Source organism: Pseudophryne corroboree, chromosome 12, assembly GCF_028390025.1.
Source record: "Pseudophryne corroboree isolate aPseCor3 chromosome 12, aPseCor3.hap2, whole genome shotgun sequence".
NCBI lineage: Eukaryota > Metazoa > Chordata > Amphibia > Anura > Myobatrachidae > Pseudophryne > Pseudophryne corroboree.
Window position 1 is genome coordinate 160,929,511 of NC_086455.1, and position 24,337 is coordinate 160,953,847.

The 24,337-nt window shown below is 47.7% G+C and overlaps 1 protein-coding gene across 10 annotated transcripts in view; it reads right to left on the reverse strand.

The window, feature by feature from the left end:
* Positions 1–24,337, reverse strand: part of EVL (Enah/Vasp-like) — a 191,993-nt gene that overhangs the window by 129,867 nt on the left and 37,789 nt on the right. For 2 of the 10 annotated variants that reach the window (XM_063948351.1, XM_063948350.1), the window contains exon 1: positions 4,088–4,160. The exons of 3 other annotated variants lie outside the window; for them this stretch is intronic. In XM_063948351.1, coding sequence (XP_063804421.1) covers positions 4,088–4,110 — 23 coding nt within the window. In that variant the 5' untranslated portion in view covers positions 4,111–4,160. Of the gene's footprint in view, positions 1–4,087; positions 4,161–24,337 lie in introns of those variants that run through there. 5 more of the 10 variants (XM_063948356.1, XM_063948355.1, XM_063948359.1 and 2 more) reach the window with 3 other exon arrangements.

Here is a 24,337-nt window from a genome sequence, read left to right on the forward strand (position 1 = left end):
CCAGCCACAGAACCTGTATATTTCATGAGTGTCCTGGTTTAAAGGGATAGTATGGTAAGCCTACTTATAAATAGATGTAAAATATGTCTATAGAGAACATGTAATTACTACAAATCCGCAGTGACCTATATAAATGTGCAGTACTTGCCTATATTTTCACCATGCCGTGCTAAGGGAAAGGGATGTGGTCTCACCCAAAGTGGGAGTGGTATGAGAGCATTGGGGGTGGTGTCAGCGGCTTTGCATGTCTGGGGTGGAGCAAACCTGGGAACAATGGGGGTAATTCAGACCTGATCACTAGGCAGCGATTTTTGCAGCCTTGCGATCAGATAGTCGCCACCCACAGGGGGAGTGTATTTTAGCTGTGCAAGTGTGCGATCGCATGTGTAGCTGAGCTGCAAACAGATTTTGTGCAGTCTCTGCGCAGCCCAGGACTTACTCAGCCGCTGCGATCACTTCAGGCTGTTTGTGGCCAGAATTGACATCAGACACCCTCCCTTCAAACGCTTGGACACGCCTGCGTTTTTCCAAACACTCCCAGAAAACGGTCAGTTGCCACCCACAAACGCCCTCTTCCTGTCACTCTCCTTGCGAACGCCCGTGTTAATGGATTCTTCGCACAAACCCATCGCTGACCGGCGATCCGCTTTGCACCCGTCCGTCGCGCCTGCGCATTGCGGTGCATACGCATGCGTAGTTCGGATCTGATCGCCTACTGTGCGAAAACGCACAGCAGCAATCCGGTCTGAATGACTCTATAGATCCTATAGATTGTAAGCTTGCGAGCAGGGCCCTCCTACCTCTGACTGTTTGTTTATTACCCAGTTTTGTTGTATCATTGGGGGTCATTCCGAGTTGTTCGCTCGTTGCAGATTTTCGCTATGCTGCGATTTGTTGCAAATTGCGCATGCGCAAGGCACGCAGGGCGCATGCACAGAGTTATTTAACACAAAACTTAGCAGTTTTGCTGTGGCTTCTGCGGTGCTTTTCAGTCGCGCTGCTGTTCGGTAAATGATTGACAGGAAAGGGGCGTTTCTGGGCGGCAACTCAGCGTTTTCCCGGCGTTTGCAAAAAAACGCAGGCGTGTCAGGGAAAAACGCGGGAGTGTCTGTAGAAACGGGGGAGTGGATGGCCGAACGCAGGGCGTTTGTGACGTCAAACCAGGAACTAAACGGACCGAGCTGATCGCAATCTGTGAGTAGGTCCGGAGCTACTCAGAAACTGCTAAGAATTATTTAGTAGCAGTTCTGCTAATCTTTCGTTCTCTATTCTGCTAAGCTAAGATACACTCCCAGAGGGCGGCGGCCTAGCGTGTGCAATGCTGCTAAAACTCGGAATGAGGGCCATTGTGTGATTGTAAAGTGCAACGGAATTTGCTGCGCTATATAAGAAACTGTTAATAAATAAATAAATAATGAACCCCCCCATGTGCCCAGAACTTTCAGATGGAGAATCGCTATCTGCGGCACGGTGGTTGCTGCCAAATTAAAAATAGATCTATCCCGCCAGAGACAGAACAAATCTCCTCATAAGCAATAGCTACAAATAACATTCATAACAATATATTAAGAGGTGAGCAGAGTCTGGATGAAATCATACTCAGATGTGTCATGAAAGGGCCTCATCGCAGAAGCATCATTCAATAGGTGCTGTGCATAGGAAAACACCCCCCCCCCCCTCCTCAATCCCAATATCTGCCTGTAACGGGTTCCTGGAGCTATCTGATACAGATCTTGTACAGGAATCAGACAGATTGCGGTTTGAATATTAATGGAGCTCCAAAATGAAGCAACCAGACCCAAATAGGCACAATCCACAAAATTCCAGAAATGCCGCAATCGCTTAGTAAAGAAAAACTTTATTTAGAGCAAATCTGTGTAACAATGAGACACACAGATATTGGGATCCAGTATGTAATATCGGCAGATGGGATGTCGGCTGTCAGTATACCGACACCAGCGACCCATCTGCCGGAATATTCGAGGGAACCTGCTGCACTGGCCGCACAACGGGCCCAATGGCGAGCCAGGGTAGAGAAGAATGTAAGGTACAAGTAACGTTTATATATTCACCCCCCCGGAAAACTGGTCCCAATTCTCTCTACTGTACCAAGGAAAACCTTCCAGCACATTTGCATGAAAGGGAACCGTTCCATTTTCAATTTCATGTAAACTCCTCACAAAATTCTCTGACTGAGTACGAGGTGACCACGGTTGGTGTAGTGGTTAGCATTACCTCCCAGCAACGAGGTCATAGGTATGATTGCCACCAAGGCCCAAACGATGTGGAGTTTGTATGTTCTCCATGTGCTTGCATGGGTTTCCTCCCTGTGCTCTGGTTTCTTCTCATAAACCCAAACATATACTGGTAGGTTAACTGACTCCCGGAAAAAAATGAACTCTAGTGTGTAAGTGTGGGCAGTGAGCCGAGCGGTTCTTATCTGTCGTCACATTCTAGGTATCCATGGGGGTCATTCTGAGTTGTTCGCTAGCTGCTTTCGTTCACTGCGCGGCGATCAGGCAAAAAAAGGCACTTCTGCGCATGCAGCGCAATGCGCACGCGCGTCGTACGGGCACAACGTACGATGTAGTTTCGCACAGGGTTTAGCGATGCTTTCCAGTCGCACTGGTTGCCGCAGAGTGATTGACAGGAAGGGGGCGTTTCTGGGTGTCAACTGACCGTCTTCAGGGAGTGTTCGGGAAAAATGCAGGAGTGCCAGGAAAAACGCAGGCATGGCTGGGAGAACGCAGGGCGTGTTTGTGACATCAAAACAGGAACTGAACAGTCTGAAGTTATCGCAAGCGCTGAGTCGGTATTGAGCTACTCTAAAACTGCATAAAAACAGTTTGCCGCCGCTCTGCGACCCTTTCGTTCGCACTTCTGCTAAGCTAAAATACACTCCCAGTGGGAGGCGGCATAGTGTTTGCACGGCTGCTAAAAACAGCTAGCGAGCGAACAACTCGGAATGACCACCTATGTTTCTCCAAAGCAATGTTCTTGAGTAAAAAGTGTGTAAATTGTGTACGCCACTAACTCCAGAGAAGTCATCAGCCCGTACTTGCCTCTTAAAAGGCGCAATTGTGAATATTTTCAGGAATGCATGGTGTCAGATGTGTGAATACGCTCTCACTGACCTCTGCCCGACCCCTGTTCTGCCTCTTCGGTCGTAAGTGCACCCACATTGCACGCGAGTCTGCATAGCCGCATCTGCGCGGGCTCGCTAAGTCGGTGCAAAGCAAATTCAATTCACAATACACCGCGCAAATGTGGCAAACATTTAAATCTGCTTCAGCCCCAATGCTGCCAGGCCCACTGGGTTCTAGATAAGACTAAACACCAGAGCTCTGCTCTGTTATACGTCATTATGCCTGGCTACAGGGGCGTAAGACAGCACTGGGGGTAATTCAGATCTCATCGCTGCTGTGCGGTTTTCGCACAGCAGGCGATCAGATCTGGACTGCGCATGCACCACAATGAGCAGGTGCATTGCACAACATCAACAGGCATCGGTGCCTAGCGATGGGATTGTGCGAAAAATCCGACCGCACGGGCGTTCTCAAGGTGATTGACAGGAAGAGGCCGTTTGCGGGTGGCAACTGACTGTTTTCCAGACGTGTCTTGAAAAACGCAGGCGGGCTCAGGCGTTTTCAGGAAGGGTGTCTGACGTCAGCTCCGGCCCCGATCAGCCCGTTCTCATCACACACGCAGAGTAAGTCCTGCGCAGAGCTGCACAAATTGATTTTTGTGCACACTTGCACAGCGCTATTCCCCTCCCCCTGTAGACGGCGACTATCTGATCTCAGGGCAGCAAAAAAACGCAGCCCAGCGATCAGATCTGACCCGCTGTCATTTAAATAATGATCCTACTACAGTAGGTGCCTAAAATGAACAGTATAGAGATAAAAAAAACGCAATTGTTACAAAAAGAAAATAATCGACCACACAAAATAACAACTACAGTCAAACATATGCTGGTAATGTATATTATATCTGCTTCAACCTGAATATAAACTGGAAATCTTTAATCTCCGTTAAAACTGGAACACATTACATAATCAATGTACCATTTTAATTATAATTGGCTTACCTGGATGCCATTGGTGACATCATAAGCCCGGTACAGCAGTAAGTTCCCTGCGCGCCGTCGCTCAGCGTGCATTAGGGTTACGCTCCTGTCAGACTGACTATACAAATGATAGATTGTATTCAGCAGCACCGTGACTTACACAGGAAAAGGATGTTCTACCAAAAGAACTCACAACAGGAAATAGTTATTGGTTAAGATGTTCGTGGTAATAATCAAACCCAAAACACCTCAATGTCGCTCATGTGTGCGATAGTCTAACTGCCTGTAAATGGACTGAGGGTCTAATTCAGATCAGATCTGAACTGCGCATGCCAGACAGCCGACGGCCGTCTCAGCCCTGCGGTCGCCTCTGCTTGACTGACAGGCAGAGGCATTCGCTGGGCGGGCCGGTGGCGTTTGGCCGCTGTTTTAGGGGTGCAGTCCGGGCAACGCAGGCACTGCGACCCGGACAGCAACGAGTAGCTCCCTGCCAGCGTGCAAGAGCTGCGCAGGTAGGGAGCTACTCCTAAAATACAAAAGCATCGCCGCTGTGCGCTGCTTTTGTACTTGTGCGGGAGGGGGGGGGGGGGGGGGGCAGGGACTGACATGCGGGGCGGACTAGCCCGGTGTTGGGCGTCCCCCCGCATGTCTGTGTGACTGATCTACGATCAGGTCTGAATTAGACCCACAGAACAGTCTACATTTCACACACACTGACACTTGGGGTCCCAAGACAATGGCACACTCATACCTCCCAACTGTCCCGATTTTCGCAGGACAGTCCCGTTTTTTGGGAACTGTCCCGGTATCCTGCGGTGAGGTTGGGGGGGGGGGGGAAGTGACAGTTTGGAGGCTCCTGTCAATCACTGCTCTGCATAACAGCATCTATTTAATGGAGACAGAGGGACTGGGGGCATGCCAGCATCTCACAGAGCCCTGAGCATGCCCCCTTAGTGACTAGAAACATGGTGTGTGGCTTATGATAGCAGCACCGCCGTGAAACCACGCCCCTTTAACATAACCCACGCCCCCTTTTTGGAGTCTCATTTTCAATCATTGAAATGTTGAGAGGTATGCACACTGACACTTAGGGTCCCAGGACAATAACACACTGACACTTGGGGTCCCAGAACACTGGCACTTGGGTTCCCTGACCAATAACACACTGACAGCTGGGGTTCCAGATCAATGTCACACTGACACTCAGGGTTCCAGGACAACGGCATACATTATACCTGGGGTTCCAGAACAATGGCACCCTGACACTTGGGGTTCAACAACAATGTCACACTGACACTTGGGGTCCCAGAATAGTGACTGCCGGTATGGGAGAAGTGGGGACACTGGAGTCACACAAGTTCCCTATTGGAGACCCGGTATGCTCAGAGTGTGGCATTAGCAACCTATGGAGGAGAAGCGGTTATGTGACCGGCGTTCAGGAGACTGACGGTCACAATACAGACGCTGGCATACCGACCCCTGAACACCCTGCCAGTTGGCATGCCGACCAACAGGGACTATTCCCACTCACTCACAAGAGAAAGATTCAAGAGAAAGATTTCTATACAAATCTTATCCAAAAGACCAATAATTCTGTGCTAATCATTCATGGTTACCCGCTCATGTAGCGTGGCCTGACCTGAAGGGAATCCCTGGGAACTGCCCGCTGTAACCCTTTATCCGGGCACTGCTCTATTCCTGCAGGACAGAACTGTCAGAAGCCATTGCTGCACAAACAGCCTATGGGGGAATGAGTACGCAGGCTGCCCGACCCGCTCACACCCATCTCAGAGATCATATTAGAGGGGCAAGCAAACAATTGTTGACACTGCTGTACTGTTATAGTACAAGTACAAAGAAAATAAATTGCCAGAAAAGGGCTCTTTTTTAAACACTGAGGAAGCCGCTGACATGCACGAGGAGGCGGAGAAATGCGTCTGTTGGGATCTCGAAGTAAGGGACACGGTTCAAAATACGTCCCTATATGCTTATCTAGCCAGCCTCTCAACTAGAAACCCCAGTGTTAAGGGGAACTAGGCAAGCACACTGTCATCATTTTGCTAGTGAACTGCGGAAAAAGGCTGTAAGAGAGAGAAACCAGCCAGGAGAAGGGGCATAGGGTTGCCTGGATGCAATACAAGCATACGTATGCACATCTTATGATATTTGGGACATAATAATACCAGCAGTGCGATCCAAGAATTAATTAACTGTTTCACGCACTAAACGATACACTGGTGCATAACTGTTTTATTGCTAACAAAGTTCTATATGCATAGACTATTACCTAACAACATTATACTAATATGGGACTTGTCTAGTCACTAACAAAAAGTTGTGAAAAGGACATATCATAATATTGCACGGATACCATTAATTCTGTATCTGGTTATGTGGAGAATCGAAGGACAGTTTTATGATCCGTTTCATTTGCACATGATAATATAAATGCATGATTAGTGTGAGAATATTGTTTTTAAGGAGCTTTTAATATATGCTTATTTTGTGTTTTTTAGTGTGTGTTTTGTAATGTTCATGTGATGCTGGCCGTTATCATTAATGTATATGTCTAAATATTATTTGGAGTAAAACCTACAACAGATTGAATTGGCGCATTCTCGTTGGTTTTTATTCATTTTTTCTCTTAATGATAAATTGCCCCCCAAGACATAATGGCATACTGTGATCCAGGACAAAATGCAAAGCAGTTCGTTTGCGGTGACATCACAATCACTGCCCCTGTGCTTGGACATACCGATCTGTATGTACGTACCGCATGTTTTGGTTACTTGCAGAGTATCGCACACACAAGCTCTGGCTTTGCACTGCTGTGAGAGAGAGAAGCACCATCCTACTAGCAAATGGCCACTTACTCTACCGGTGACTGCAGTGAGGCATCTGGCAAGATGACCCAATCACGTGACACATAAACATCACACGGCACACGGCAGATGCGAAGATGAAGTCAGAAACACACAGAGCCAGAGCCGCTGCAACGCACATTTACACATAGGGGTACATTTACTAAAGCTTCTACAACAGAGAATTGGTGAAGTTGCTCATAGCAACCAAACAGATGCTGTCCCTCATTTCTCTATTGCCTTTTAGAAAATGATAGACAGCATCTGATTGGTTGCTATGGGCAACATTATTTGGATGATAGGTCGACATGCATTTGATTGACGGGTACAACAGTTCGACAGATGATTGGTCGACGGTGCTTAATGTCGACAGGTACAAAAGATCGACAGGTTCCACAGGTCGACACACAAATGGTCGACACGTTTTTGGGGTTTTATCACTACTTCCCCCAACCTTTGCTTGATTTACTATTCACGTGGACATCTACTGGGAATAGCAATCGGCGGTGAGCGAAATGAGCCCACGAGGGTAGACGCTGGTCCTGACGGTGGTCACATTACATGGAATATACAAGATGTGGCCTACAAAAAAAACAACTTGAGTTGACCATTTTGTGTCGACCATTGTCATGTCAACACAAAAATTGTCGAAAATTCATACCTGTTGACCTTAACCACAGTCGATCTTCCATCTGTCGACCTTTATTACCTGTTGACCTGCTGTCGACCTAGACATTGTAGATCTATTATACCATACCTGTTCCAGGGTGGTGGCTAGTAGTGCAAGCAGAAATGGTCCATTCAGTGGACGTGTTATTGTAGTGCCACTGGCGAGTCAGTGAAGGTGTCTAAGGACACACCGATCGGTATTACCACACGGGCGGTGGGTATCTCAGCAGCACACAGGAAGTAACCAGGGGAAGGAGTTTGTAGGACGTTAAAGGCGCAGGCGGGCGGACGCCAATAGACGCTGACTAAGTCTCAGACCCATATTGCGGATTCCATCTCAGGACAGGAGAACTTATTACGCCGTGTGATGGGAAAAGGCGCACTGGAAACACTGTGGAGCAGATTATAAGTTACCCAGACGGACTGCCAAATGCAGGCTGTGAAAGGGAGAACAGCTGGCATCCTCACGCCTTTCTAGCTGCTATAATTAAAAGCTAATTACATGAGAAAGGATGTATTTGTTTCTGATACACCAGCATGTTGGACTGGCATACACGTCATTTGGAAGCAGCTGTCCCGACGGACAGACGGCTCCCCAACGTGGCCCAGACAATTTGCTGTGTTAAAGTTCCCCCACTGATGTAACCAGCATTATCCAATGCAGGTATTTAAAGACCACCCCTATAGCCACCTGCTAAGCTGTCTTCCCAGGAGAAACCCCAGCACGATGGGGCAAGTGGAACAATTGAACGTTGTCCACAGTCATCTTTGAGCGGCCATAAAGCTCTACAGAAATAAGGTGTCGTTGTAATCTGTATCCCTGCATTGGATGCCATCATACACATTGATTGCAGAGGGTAACCAGCAGAGGGCGCCACTCACTGAAACTGGCAGAAGCCTTCGGAATTGAGGAAGCGGCAAGGGGCGCAGCAGAAAGAACTTTGCCAAGGTGTTACTGAGGGAAGGGGTTGCAAGTAGCAAGGAGCAATGGGGGGTTCCAAAGAAGAACTCTATCAAAGGCAGAAGTAAGATAGGACACAAGGGGCCACCATATGTTAGTAAAGGGTTTGGTACAACCCAGGCTAAGATGCGTAAAACATTTCTACTGGAAGCAATGGGTGTAAATCTTCCCTGGCTCCTTACAAGCTCTGAATGGCTGCTGTCTCGGCTTCCGAAGTCCTCCAGCCTGTAGCAAAAGCAGAAAAACCCTTTAACTGGTCCATAAAGTCACATTTACTTTGGCATCTAAATAAAATCTAATCTGCAGGACACCCTTTACGCAATCTACACATTCTATTCCCGGCACCAGAAGAGAACAGAACTCAGTCTAAAAGTAGCATTTTACACCGCAGCCTATTTCCTCCACATTTCACAAGCGAGTCGTCATTATTCTGCTCGCCAGCAGCTATTAATAGTCCCAGATAAGATCTACAAATGTGCTGGACATGTGATACGCGACATCCCTTATACGTGATACTCACGTCTATTTTAGTGTCTCAGTGGGACCGAGATTTGGTACCTTTTAATTAAGAGTCCAGAAGTAGGTTACAATTAGTAACGGCACACTAGAACGCCTTAAAGGGACATTAGACATTAAACGCGGGGGGTGGGGGTGGTCAGGGCATAAAAGGTGTTTTTGTCCTAATTTAGTAGGCCTAAATGTCAGGAGGTGTCTCTGCCCAAATCTGACTAAGCTAAGGGGTTCTCCTTTTGGGGCACTCTATATATAAATTAAAATATATCCGTTATTAGATATGCATTAAGATAGGATCAATGGTGGTCGTTCCGAGTTGTTCGCTCGCTAGCTGCTTTTAGCAGCATTGCACACGCTAGGCCGCCGCCCTCTGGGAGTGTACCTTAGCTTAGCAGAATAGCGAACGAAAGATTAGCAGAATTGCTACTAAATAATTCTTTGCAGTTTCTGAGTAGCTCCGGACCACTCACAGATTGCGATCAGCTCAGTCCGTTTAGTTCCTGGTTTGACGTCACAAACATGCCCTGCGTTCGGCCAGCCACTCCCCCGTTTCTCCAGACACGCCTGTGTTTTTTTGCAAACTCCGGGAAAACGCTGAGTTGCCGCGCAGAAACACCCCTTTCCTGTCAATCATTTACCGAACAGCAGTGCGACTGAAAAGCGCTGCAGAAGCCACAGCAAAACTGCTAAGTTTTGTGTTAAATAACTAAGCGCATGCGCCCTGCGTGCCTTGCGCATTCGCAATTTGCAACAAATTGCAGCATAGCGAAAATCGGCAACGAGCGAACAACTCGGAATGACCACCTAAGATAGGATCAATATCCAAATACAGACACACATTTATTTTTTACATTGTGAGCGGGATGTATTAAAATACATTGCAGCCTACCGCACCAAATCTAATCATAATGCGGTGACGGAGACCCCCCGCGATACCTGTGAGAAGGTGTGCGGGGGGGGGGGGGGGGGGTCCGTCACCTCCCAGGCCGGCAAGCAGGCAGCAGTCAGTCCCCGGCGCCTCCTCCTCCTCCCTGCAGCCGGAAAGGCCTCCGGCTGTGTTGCTATGGGGAGGAGGCGTTTGGGTTCCGGTACCAGGGCTGCCTGCACACAGGTATGCCGGGGAGAGGGGGGTTGGCGTCAGCGGCGCGGGGTGGCGGGATGCGGTAAGAAGCCTATAGGCTTCAATAGGGTATCATCATCAAAAGATGGCGATACCCTCGTCGGCGAAAACCCGGCGGCTGGGGTTTAGTACATATGAAAATGTGGTAAAACCCCCGAAAACGGGGTTTTACCGCGTTTTCCTTTTAGTGCATCCCACCCAGTTTGTGAAATCTGTTCATATGCACCTTACAAGGCGTTGAATACTATGGGGGGAATTCAATTGTTTGAAAAGTCAGTTGGGTGTCTGTTTATTCCTATCTAATAGACAGGAAACAACAGACACCCAACCGATTTTTCAAACATTTGAATTCCCTCCTATACATTCTATGTAGAGACATTGTACCACTTACCGGTCCGCTATCACTGCTGGGGCAATGGGGCAGATGTAGTAAGCCTGGAGACGTGATAAAGAAGTGATAAGTCAAAGGTGATAACGCACCAGACAATCATTACGGTGTGAAAAATGATAGTTAGGAGCTGATTGGCTGGTGAGTTATCACCTTTCACTTATCACTGCTTTATCACGTCTCCAGGGTTAATACATCGGCCCCAATATACCTAGGAACGCTGTATTGTATAACCTACAGTTACAGCACGTGAAATATTTTTTTTATAATCAGTTCATTCCCAGTTCAAATAATAAATGTGTGCCTGTCTCATTACATATTGGATACAGATTAAGTGCATGGCACTTGGTGTGTCATTTACAGTATTGTGTACTACTATAGAGACTGCCTAAGTATTCTGTATATAGTCAATTCACTCTGATTGATTATATACCAGGGTTAGCTCGTTTAAACCACCTTGGTTTAAACCAAATGTTTTTGGGGGGCTTTAAAAACCACTGTTTTTTTTATTATACTGTGCTCTGTTTTTTTATTATTCTGTGACTACAGGCACTGTGCCATGACTTCTTAAAAAAATCCTATTATACTAAAAAAACAAGTGTTTTTATTCAGAATGTTTAATGCCAGTGGCATTCCCGATGCTAATGCTTAACTCGTGCGTGTGTGTGTGTGTGTGTGTGTGTGTGTGTGTGTGTGTGTGTGTGTGTGTGTGTGTGTGTGTGTGTGTGTTTTCTCTGAAAAGTGCTTTTGCATTTTCCATTCCTATTCAGATTTATTTGATCATAGTAAGTAATAAGTAGGACTAATGCTTAACATTAACTTGTTATTTTCAATTTCATCTATCTCTGAGTGTACTTTGTGTGTATTATGGGGCCGATTCAGACCTGATCACTGCTGTGCGTTTTCTCACAGGCTGAGATCTGAACTGCGCATGCGTATGCACCGCAATGCGCAGGCGCAACGGCCCGCAGCAACGGGGATCGCTGGTCAGCGGCGGGATGGTGCGAAAATTCCGAATGCACGGGCGATCGCAAGGAGATTGACAGGAAGAGGACGTTTGTGGGTGGCAACTGACTATTTGTAGGGAGTGTCCGGAAACAACGCGTTTTGTGGGAGGATTTCTGACGTCAGCTCTGGCCCTGATCATCGCAGCGGTTGAGTAAGTCCTGGGCTGTTTGTGCAGCTCTCCAGTACAAGCGATCACACACCTGCACACACACAATACCCTCCCCCTGTAGGCGGCGATTACCTGATTGCAGGGATGCAAAAAACGACGCTGCCTAGCGATCAGGTCGGAATTACCCCTATATGTTTATATTCAGATGTAACAGGAATAATATGCATTCAAGATTTGATTTATTGAAAGATGTAAAATAAATGAAATCAAAGCCTAATAATAACATTATTGATGTTAGAAAGAATGAACACATGGTTGATCACCTCAAATGAAGGAAATGGCTTCCCTAATATCAAGCTCTATTACTGTCCCACTCATGTAAGCCAGGCAACAGCTTGGTTCGCGTCCTCTCAAACTCCTAGATTGGTCTCAGTGGAGGCTAACTCATGTCACTTTCCCTCAATGTCCTCTCTTATAGGGTTAGCTCCCACGGATAGGCCTCCAATTATCCACACACGTCCTGTAATTGCCTTTACCTGCTCAATTTGGGATTATTGCAAAACCCACTTTGCTATAACCTCCTACCACTCTCCCATCACTCCCCTCTGGCATAATCCGCCATTTCCTCCTGGATTCAACCGCAGACGCGTTTCCCCATGGTCGGTCTGAGAGGGACATTAGAGTTATATACGAGTTACTTGATTCAGACCATTGCGCCTCCCTGGATTCTCTATAGAGCAAATATACCTTGTATTAACTATTTTACATACAACCAAATTAACCATTTTTTTGGACTCTCCTATCTCAGTCACCAGACCACTGACCTTGATCAAGTCTCTTAGCTGAAATCATTTCAGCAGTGTACAATTACCTACTTCACGCTAAGCTCCAGACACCCAGAGCCATGAGCTCCAACGGATGAGAGATCTGGGTAACCCACCAGAAGATGAGGCATGGACCATCATACGTGAGAGAGTCTCTAAAGCTTCTATCTCCTCCTCAATTAAAGAAAACGCTTACAAGATCTACTACAGCTGGTACCAAGTACCTTCCCGTCTACGTACAATGTTTAGCTCTTCCTCAGACCAATGCGGGAGAGGTTGTGGCCAAGAGGGCACCTATCTACATATCTGGTGGTCATACGGTTTTGGGTTTTGGGACTGTACGGTTTTTAGACGATGTTTCCCATGTACTTTCTGAGGTTCTCAGGGTGCATATAACCAAATCGCCCTGGTCTTTTCTCCTTGCCTGCCCAACAGAGGACCTTACTAAGTGTGCAGACAAGCTCTTCATGCACATCTTGAATGCAGCTAGTTGCTTAATGGCAAAACAATGGAAAATTATTGATCCTCCTTCCCATCAACAATTTATGAATAATATCTGGCACGTGGCAGCCATGGAGAAAATATCAGCTTGCCTTCATAATACCTCCCAAAAGTTCCTTATGATCTGGTGTGATTGGTTTTTGTATAATAACACTATCCCCCAAGGAACCCTCCCATCAGGATTTCAGACCTTTTACTATAATACAGATATATATTTTCCCTAATTCCTACTGGGAGTAGCCAGTCTACACTTCATACTATTTCCCCCCCCTATGTTTACAATATAGACTCGGACTAGGGGCAGTATCCTATTACCTACGGTAATCCGATTTCTTTACAGGCTATCCTAATAGATTGCCTGTAAAAAAAAATGCCCTTTCTCCCGAAAAAACACAGGGTCAGTAAAACCTGTGTGTTTTTGTGAGAAAGAGCCCCATTTTCGCTTGAGAAGCCGCGGCAACCTGCAGTGTCCCATGCCCGCAGCATTGCGATTGTCTCAGAACGGCTACTGCTAAAAATAGCATGTGAAGAGCCGCCCTGGAATAGTGAAAGGCGCCCACCAATTCGATCGTATGCATTCACAGAACTGCGATCCATCGACATTTGCGGTTGACCCACGCCTACTCCGAATAATGCGGATGCAGTTGCAATGGCATCATGTTTTTAATTGCAAGTGATCGCAGCCGATGTCAGATATACGCTTCATAACACGACCGCGTTTTCCCAACCTCTCCCCGCGGGTGGTCTTCTGTATGCCGGCGGCCGGGCTCCCGACGTCCAGCATCCCGACTGCCAGCATACCGACATTTATTCTCCCTCTTGTGGGTCCACGACCCCCCTGGAGGGAGAATAAATAGCGTGGCGCGCGTACACCATGCCCGCAGCGTGGCGAGCGCAGCAAGCCCGCAAGGGGCTCCTTTGCGCTCGCCCAGCTGTCGGTATGCCGGCGCCGGTATGCTGGTCGCCGGGAGCCCGGCCGCCGGCATACACTACTACACCCCTCCCCGCAAGTGCCATGTTACCTCACACAAACGGTCACTTCCTGTCAATCAATTTGCGATTGAATCTCTCAGTGACCCTGCGCGACAATCGCAATGGGGCCTTGCGCACGCGCAATGTGTTTGCAGTGCATGCGCAGTCTGTCGATATTCAGACAATTTCCTTTTTTGCAATGTAGCGATCTATGCTGAATGAGGGCCTCACCGCCTATCTCACAAAGGTTATATTATATTTTATACATAGGCTGAGTGCCCCAAAAGGATATTGTTTCCAATATTGTCTGTTTCACTCACCGGGTGTACCTCCGCCTAGTTATTTGACTACATACTCACCTTCATAGGTGGTTAATATATTATATTATTCTGAAGTGGATCGTCCTATGGCCCTTATTCAATACAGCCCGCAGATTACCGGAAACTCGCAAAGGAGCAATTTCGGGCAATCTGCGCAAATGCTATGGCTGCACAACGCATGTGCAAACCCTCACAGTGTGATTGCACCCCTGAAGTATGCTATCGCGCTGTGATTGACTGCGGCGGCCATTTGGGGGGTCAGCATTGCGCGGGCGTGGTCTGGACAACGGAGGTGTGTCCAGACCGTTTTCGTGGTGGCCGTGCCCTGTGCTGGGCGGCCCCCAGCATGCGATCTTCAGCCGCAGCAGAATCTGCTACTGAAGCAGAATAGGGTCCTATGACCTATTTTCTATGGCTATTTCTGGTTAGGAAACCCAGTGCTTGCTGGCGGTTACCTCCTTCTTCCCCTTTCCTTGGTTTCACTAAGCTAAGGGGTTATTATTATTTATAGTATAGCGTGGCCGGCTCTGAATGGCCACAAATCATAGGCATTATATACAGTATGAGCTGAAATTGTTTTTCTAGTCCGGTGGGTTCAACATGTGGTCCTCCAGCCGCCAAGAAACCACACATCCCAGCATGACCCTGACACAGTGCTGCTATTATGGAATGCTTAAACTGCAGAATGGCATGCTGGGATATGCAGCCCCACAATAGCCGGAGAGCCGCACATTGAAATCCTCACCTCATGTACTCAAATGCCTGTACCCCACCTCATGTACTGAAATGCCTGTACCCCACCTCACGTACCCGAATGCCTGTACCCCACCTCACGTACCCGAATGCCTGTACCCCACCTCATGTACTGAAATGCCTGTACCCCACCTCACGTACCCGAATGCCTGTACCCCACCTCACGTACCCGAATGCCTGTACCCCACCTCACGTACCCGAATGCTGTACCCCACCTCATGTACTGAAATGCCTGTACCCCACCTCACGTACCCGAATGCTGTACCCCACCTCATGTACTCAAATGCCTGTACCCCACCTCACGTACCCGAATGCCTGTACCCCACCTCACGTACCCAAATGCTGTACCCCACCTCATGTACTCAAATGCCTGTACCCCACCTCACGTACCCGAATGCCTGTACCCCACCTCACGTACCCGAATGCTGTACCCCACCTCATGTACTCAAATGCCTGTACCCCACCTCATGTACTCGAATGCCTGTACCCCACCTCATGTACTCAAATGCCTGTACCCCACCTCACGTATCCAAATGCTGTACCCCACCTCATGTACTGAAATGCCTGTACCCCACCTCATGTACCCGAATGCCTGTACCCCACCTCACGTACCCGAATGCCTGTACCCCACCTTACGTACCTGAATGCATGTACCCCACCTCATGTATCCGAATGCCTGTACCCCACCTCACGTGCCCGAATGCCTGTACCCCACCTCATGTACCTGAATGCCTGTACCCCACCTCACGTACCTGAATGCCTGTACCCCACCTCATGTACCCGAATGCCTGTACCCCACCTCATGTACTCAAATGCCTGTACCCCACCTCATGTACCCGAATGCCTGTACCCCACCTCACGTACCCGAATGCCTGTACCCCACCTCATGTACTCAAATGCCTGTACCCCACCTCACGTACCCGAATGCCTGTACACCACTTCATGTACTCGAATGCCTGTACCCCACCTCATGTACCCCACTCCATGCGTGTACTCTTTAATACAATTGGGTGGTATAATCACATCTTGCAATTCGATTCTGGGTGCTAATATCGTGACCACATTGCACTGCAAATGCAATTGTTGATAAATGGTTCCCTTAGGCATTACAAGTAGATCACTGATCACTCTTGTGAGGGCAGCCTCAGGATGGTGGAAGCCTGACTAGAAGGGATGTTTGCATATAATTGAGCTTAACTGTTAAGTCGAATTTCTATTTCATCTTTAATAAATGTAAAGCTGAGGGTGGAATCATCCCCCCTACCACAGCGTGAGAGCCAGGAGCCCTCACTGAACATGCCCCAGCTACCCTGGCTGAAGCAAGCGCCCCAGTTACCTCGGGAGAGGCAAGCCCCACCGCCACCCCGAGTGAGGCAAGCACCACCACCACCCCGAGTGAGGCAAGCACCACTGCCACCCCGGGCATGGCAGGCACCTCCACCATAGAGCCATGCACCCACACCAATAACATGGGAGAGGCATTCGCCCCCACTATTAGAACCGGAGAGGCATTTTCCCCCACTATTAGAACCAGAGAGGCACACACCCCGACTATTACCACCGGAGAGGCATGCGCCCCCACTATTACCATCAGAGAGGCACGCACCCCCACTGTCTATTACCACCAGAGAGGCATGCATCCACACCATCAGAAGAGGCATGTGTCCCCACTACCATCGGGGAGGCATGTTCCCCCCAAACATTGGAGAGGCATGTTCCCCCCAAACATTGGAGAGGCATGCTCCCCCACCACCAACATTGGAGAGGCATGTTCCCCTACCACCAACACTGGAGAGGCATGTTCCCCCCAAACATTGGAGAGGCATGCTCCCCCACCACCAACATTGGAGAGGTGCTTGCAGACACGTAATGTGTAATTTACAAATACATGTATGTTACATAATGATTCTGCCTCTTTCTCTTTGTTTCCCCTCAGTTGGATTGTCCATATGCTGAATGAATCTTTGGGAGCTACTGTGTCACTGGAAGCATCATTAAATGGGTCAGATAAATATATATTCATTATTTCCCGGCACACACAACTTTCATATCGGAAATGAAGACGCATTTAGGGGGTTATAGGTAACCACTGATTACCAGTTCTGTGATCCTAAAACCAATTACACAGCCCCCATAGTGTGCGTTCATATAATTATGGTTTTGTGCTTTACTATTATGCCAGACTTTACCATGTCTGTTAGGTTCTACAAGGTGCGGCGCCCCTCGCATAAATGGCGTACAGTTCGTAACGAGATTAAAATGATCGGCAAGACTTAATTTGCTGCCTTGAACAAAAAACTTTCTTTTCTTATTTTCTGGAAAAGAAAAGTGTGGTTCACTTTACATTAAACGATACGAGGTGTCATGCTACTGTGATCCAATTCATCCCAAGTAACGCGTATGTCAGGGTAAACACTCTCACTACACCGCTAGGGAATATGGGGGTCATTCCGAGTTGATCGTTAGCTGCCGTTGTTCGCTGCGTAGCGATCAGTGAAAAAAAGGCTAATCTGCACATGTGTATGCACCGCAATGCACACGCGCTAGGAACGGGTATAAAGAGCATCGTGGTTTTGCACAGGTTCTAGCGAAGCTTTCAGTCGCACGGCCGAACAAAGGAAGATTGACATGAAGTGGGCTTTTCTGGGTGTCAACCGACCGTTTTCAGGGAGTGCTTAGAATAACGCAGGCGTGTCGGGAAAAACGCAGGCGTGGCTGGGCGAACACTGGGCGGGTGTGTGATGTCAAAAGCCGTTCCTCCGTCGTTAGAATCAATGCACACGAAGAGTAACTACAGGGCTGGTCTTGTTTTGCACAAAAAGATTTTGCAGGCGCTCTGCTGCACAGGCGTTCGCACTTCTGCAAAGCGAAAATACACTCCCCGGTGGGCGGCGACAATGCGTCTGCACGGCCGCTAAAAGTAGCTAGCGAGCGATCAACTCGGAATGACCCCCTATATCCAGCAGGTGCAAAGTCCGTACTTTCCAGACCAATTATACAGTTTCAGAGAGAAATCCCAGCTATTACCCGGCGTTTCAGTGACGGGCCGTTTTGCCGGTCCCTGCCTGACCCTCCATTCCACACTGACAAGCAAATTACAGGGTCAAAAATTTCTACCCGGTAATTTGTGGATCAACCTGGGTATTTCCTCTGTGTGACAGTGTCAACCCGGGTAGAAATTCCCGGGTCTCCAACCCTGGTAAATTTATCGGTCGAAGTCCTGGGGATTTCAATCTGGATTGATCCTTTCACACAGAAAAAAGGCCCTGTGTTTATCGGCAAATTACCAGGTAGAACTTTTTCACCCGGTAATTTCACTTTCTGTGGTGAAAGCTGTATAACTGACTCCAGAGGGAGACCGGAGTTAGGACTGAGATGGTTCTAGGGCAGAGGTTCCCAAACTGTGTGCCGTGGCTCCCTGGGGTGCACCGGGACACTTGCAGGGGTGCCCTGGGTTGGTGGTCCAGGACCAATTCAAATTATTCATGGTCGATATAATAGGCAAAACCAGTGCTGGTGGCTCCCAGTCATAAAATATGTGGTCAAACAGAAGCAAATCTTGTCCCTCACCACACAACTGACCCTAAGGATGACATATAAACGCGATCTACTTAATGTAATATTTCTTTCTAAATTTCTCAATAAGAAATTTTTGGCCTAGGGGTGCCGTGAAAAAAATTCTGATATTCTAGGGAGCGTGATTCAAAAAAGTTTGGAAACCACTGTTCTAAGTGATGCTTCTGTTTTTAAAAAGTCATAAAATAAATTTCCCGTGCCATCACCTGACAATCTGTAGAAATAACTAGATGTGTAACACAGGGATATTCACTGCTAGAAAAGCGTGAAAAGAAACACGCATATGACACTTCCACAAATCGCCCAGTTTACGCCCTGAAACACCCTATTTCACAGAAAGATACATTCGTCCAAGTGGAGCACGGCTCAGAATAGGACGGACATTAGTAAATTTGCTTTGCGCGTAAGCCGTGTACACACACTCCACGTGTCCATGAAGAGAGACGTGTGTGACTCCTATACGTACATACGTACACTACAGGGCAGAGTCTATGTATGATATATGTGCTGACAGCGTACACCATACGTGTTACTGATGAGTGAATTTCCTGGAGTCTAACCAACGCCTTATCTGAGGAGGAGAGGGATAGGTCCCCATTCCATGTGGGTTGGTTACAGGACATAGGGCCTAGTTCATATCCTGATCGCTGGGCTGCTAAATTTTGCTGTCCTGCGATCAGATATTTGCCCAAGGGGAGTGTAAATCCGCCCGTGCAATTGTGCGAACACATGTGTACGCCGTGCTAGAAATATCCCTCAGTCAGCGGACATCTGCAAATCCGTTCACACCTCACTCACCATGGAATGATTTTCCCACTGTGTGCAGTGTGTGCGTAGCCCGGGACTTACTCCTACAGTGTGATGAGAACAGGCTGATTGGGGCCGGACCTGACGTTACACACCCGCTCTGACAACGCTTGGGAACGCCTGCGTTTTCCCTGTCACTCCAGAAAACGGTCAGTTACCACCCACAAACGCCCGCTTCTTGTCAATCAGCCAGCGAATAGCTGTGCGATTGAAATTTTCGCACCAGCTTGTGGTTGTCTGGCGATACCTGTTGTTGTTTGGCGATGCGCATGCGCAGTTTATCGATAAATCGCCCGCTGTGTGAAAGGTCTGAATCGAGCCCATAGTCAGTAAACACACACAACCTATGCATAGTGGCCCTCATTCCGAGTTGTTCGCTCGCAAGCTGCTTTTAGCAGCTTTACACACGCTAAGCCGCCGCCTACTGGGAGTGAATCTTAGCATAGTAAAATTGCGAACGAAAGATTCTCAAAATTGCGACTACACACCTCTTAGCAGTTTCTGAGTAACTTCAACCTTACTCGGCATCTGCGATCAGTTCAGTGCTTGTCGTTCCTGGTTTGACGTCATAAACACACCCAGCGTTCGCCCAGACACTCCTCCGTTTCTCCAGCCACTCCCGCGTTTTTCCCAGAAACGGTAGCGTTTTTTCCCACACGCCCATAAAACGGCCAGTTTCCGCCCAGAAACACCCACTTCCTGTCAATCACACTCCGATCGCCTGAACGAAGAAAAAGCCGTGAGTAAAATACCTAACTGTATAGCAAATTTACTTGGCGCAGTCGCAGTGCGAACATTGCGCATGCGCACTAAGCGGAAAATCGCTGCGATGCGAAAAAAATTACCGAGCGAACAACTCGGAATGACCCCCAGTATACATGTGTATACTTCCATACTATCAGTAATCATTTATCCCATTATAACAATTGTTGTGGCTGCGGTACAGTACAGATCATGCAGGTACCTAGCTGTAAATCTTTCTATCTGGGTTGACAATAATGCGGTCTATTTCAGCGCCCACTTATTGCGCAGCGGCTGGTTTATATGCTCTTTTACTGTATATTTGCTACAGGTGTCCTAATCACATTTTATCTTATTTAAGTTTCCTTTAGCTCTCTGAGGGGGAATATGTACTAAAGCCTTAGAGAGGAATACAGTGGGCAGAGGGTCTATGCACTATGCCTTGGAGAGAGATAAAGTAGCAGCCAATCAGCTTCTAACTGTCATGTTCCAGGCTGTGTTTGAAAAATGACAGTTAGGAGCTGATTGGCTGGTATATTATATCCGTCCACTTTATGTCTCTAAAAGGCCCAGTACACAGACCCCAAAGAGCCAACCAATCATCTCACAACTGTCATTTTTCAAACACAGCCTGTAACATGGCAGTTAGAAGCTGATTGGTTGGTACTTTATTTCTCTTCACTTCATCGCTCTCCAAGACTTGAGCTATCTCCCCCTGACTTAGATCTAAATTTATAAGTATAGCGTTTTTTATGCCCTAATGATTTGGACGGACAGCTGGTTAGGTACCTCCAATGAATGCCAAATCTCTGCACGTGTGGTCCCAAGCCCAAATAAACAGTAATTGCTCCCCCATTAACCAAATGCATATTAACCTCTATATTCAGGGTGATACGTATCTCTGAGGCCGGACTGCAGCTTCCAGAAGCTTAGGCTTACCATACTATCCCTTTAAAACGGGACACTCAGGTTCTGTGGCTGAATAAAACCAGGGGAAATGCAGGGAGGAAGTGAGCCAGCCACGGAACCTGTGTCATTCATGAGTGTCCCGGTTTAAAGGGATAGCATGGTAAGTCATAATCATTGCACACGTGTCCCAGCCCTATCTTATGTGAAACAAGATCCATCTGGAAAAGGCTTGTTTGCACCTATACAAATCTCTGCATCAGCACTAGATTGGGACTGGGGACTGGTCAATCACCACAATGTGCAGTTATTAACTAACGGCAATATTTAGGCTGTGTATGATCAGTCAGTCGGCCTGGATCTGGACTGGATTAGATCCAATGGGCATGAGAATGTTGGGGGTGATTCCGAGTTGTTCGCTCGCTAGCTGCTTTTAGCAGCATTGCACACGCTAGGCCGTCGCCCTCTGGGAGTGTATCTTAGCTTAGCAGAATAGCGAATAAATAATTCTTAGCAGTTTCTGAGTAGCTCGAGACTTACTCCTACACTGCGATCAGCTCAGGCCGTTTCGTTCCTGGTTTGACGTCACAAACACGCCCTGCGTTCGGACAGCCACTCCCCCGTTTCTCCAGACACTCCCGCGTTTTATCCTGGCACGCCTGCGTTTTTCCGCACACTCCCAGGAAACGGTCAGTTTCTGCCCAGAAACACCCACTTCCTGTCAATCACACTCCGATCACTTCAACGATGAAAATTCTTCGTTCTGCCGTGAGTAAATCTAGTTTTGAGCTAAAATACTTAGCGCATGCGCACTGCGTACCATGCGCATGCGCATTTTTGCATTAATCGTTCTGTTGCGAAAATCGGCAACAAGCGATCAACTCGGAATGACCCCCGTTGTCTGTGAACAAATTTGGCAGGCCAAGTCACCATATGTTATGGATATGTAAATGGGTAATCCACCTTCCAAAAAACTGAAATGGGCAATTCCACTGACAAGTACGGAACATTTGTACAAGTTTTAACATCTCAATTTTTGAACACGAGGAAGCAATTTATTTATTTTTAAAGCTGGATGTTGTAATATCACAGTGCCTAACAAGTCTTATGTTTGTTTAGGTAGGAAAAAAAAAATTCTGTTATGCCCAACACAATATCAAAAAATGTCGTTTTCACGTAGGGGACAAGACAAGTCCAGCACTGTTCTGTGAAGGAAACTTCTACTTGACCATTCAGCTCAACGCTTCAAACTTCAAGACCCACTTCCTCATCAAACTAAGGGGGTCATTCCGAGTTGATCGCTAGCTGCCGTATCAGGCTAAAAATCGTCATTTCTGCGCATGCGTATGCACTGCAATGCGCACGTGCGACGTACGGGTACAAAGACCTTTGTGGTTTTTCACAGGTTCTAGCGAAGCTTTAAATCGCACGGCACAACGCAAGAAGATTGACAGGAAGGGGGTGTTTCTGGGTGTCAACTGACCGTTTTCAGGGAGTGTTTTGAAAAACGCAGGCATGCCAGGGAAAATGCAGGCGTGGCTGGGCGAACGCTGAGCGGGTGTGTGACGTCAAAAGCTAACCCTCCAACGTTAGAATCAACGCACACGAAGAGTAAGTTCAGGGCTGGTCTTGTTTTGCACAAAATGTTTTTGCAGGCGCTCTGATGCACAGGCGTTTGCACTTCTGCAAAGCGAAAATACACTCCCCGGTGGGCGGTGACAATGCGTTTGCGCGGCTGCTAAAAACTGCTAGCGAGCGATCAACTCGGAATGACCCCCTAAGCCCATCTCTCATCCTATCCCGGTTCCACGCTCACTGACTTATATACCGTGTATTTGTCCTATATTGCCTTGTTGCTGTTGTTTTGCTCATTTGCATATGTACTTCATTCGGCGCTGCGGATCCCTTGTGGCGCCACATAAAAGCTAAAAATAATAATAACTCTTTGTTTTAAGAGCCTGTTATTTTTTTTATGAAAACCTATGAGAAAGATAGAATTTAACGTATCAACCTATGTTGAAAACCCAAGATGCCCAGCTACAGTGTCACGTATGGGACATTTTTTTTTTTAAATCATTATTTGGGCCAACCGCTTTGGTTTGTGCTGGCAAAGAAAATAAAACAAACTACGTGTGGATCTGTATAAGGAATAAAATAAAATATATGATAACAGCAAAAGAGAAAGAAAATTAAAACGTTAATAATGATGGCGGTAATGAAGCTGTAGATACTGTTGCACTGGCTGTTTGTCACCGCCTGTGTTGCGGTTAAGGGCAGGGCGCTTACTGGTTGGCACAGTTACATTTGGGGGGAACCCAGGGAAAGGGCCAGGGTGTTGGTGGTTATAGAGAGGTTCTCTGCACACATTTATTGGCTTACTATATTCAGAATTTTACTGTTAGAAGAATGTAGCGTTGGAAAGTACAGTTGATTGGGTACTGTGAACGTGGAATGCCGTTAGCATTCCAGCGGTCAGGTGACCGACGACAGAATCTACACACCACTCGGAATCCCGGTGCCGGAACCCCGACCGACAGCATCCCGAGGATAAGTATTGGGGTGAGGGTTAGGGTCAGGGCCGGGGGGGGGGGGGGGGAGTGATTTAGAGTTAGGCTCCAGAGGTGGGGTGGGGGGGGGGTTAGCCATAGCCACCACCCCCTGTGTCTTTAGCCCTAGCCGCTACCCCCTGGGATTAGCCATAGCCGAACTCCCTGGGATTAGCCGTAGCCGTCACCCCCTGTGTCTTTAGCCCTATACGCTACACCAGAGGTTCCCAAACTGTGTGCCGTGGCTCCCTGGGGTGCCTCGGGACACTTGCAGCGGTGCCCTGGGTAGGTGGTACAGGACCAATTCAAATGATTCATGGTCAATATAATATGCAAAACCAGTGCTGGTGGCTGCCAGTCATAAAATATGTGGCCAAACAGAAGCAAATCTTGTCCCTCACCACACAACTGACCCTAAGGATGACATATAAACGCGATCTTTTTAATGTAATATTTCTTTCTAAATTTCTCAATAAGAAAGTTTTGACCTAGGGGTGCCGTGAAAAAATTCTGATATTCTAGGGTGCCGTGATTCAAAAAAGTTTGGAAACCACTGCGCTACACCCTGGGACTAGCCGTAGCCACCACCCCCTGTGTCTTTAGCCCTATCCACTACACCCTGGGATTAGCCATAGCCGAACCCCCTGGGATTAGCCGTAGCCACCACCCCCTGTGTCTTTAGCCCTATCCGCTACA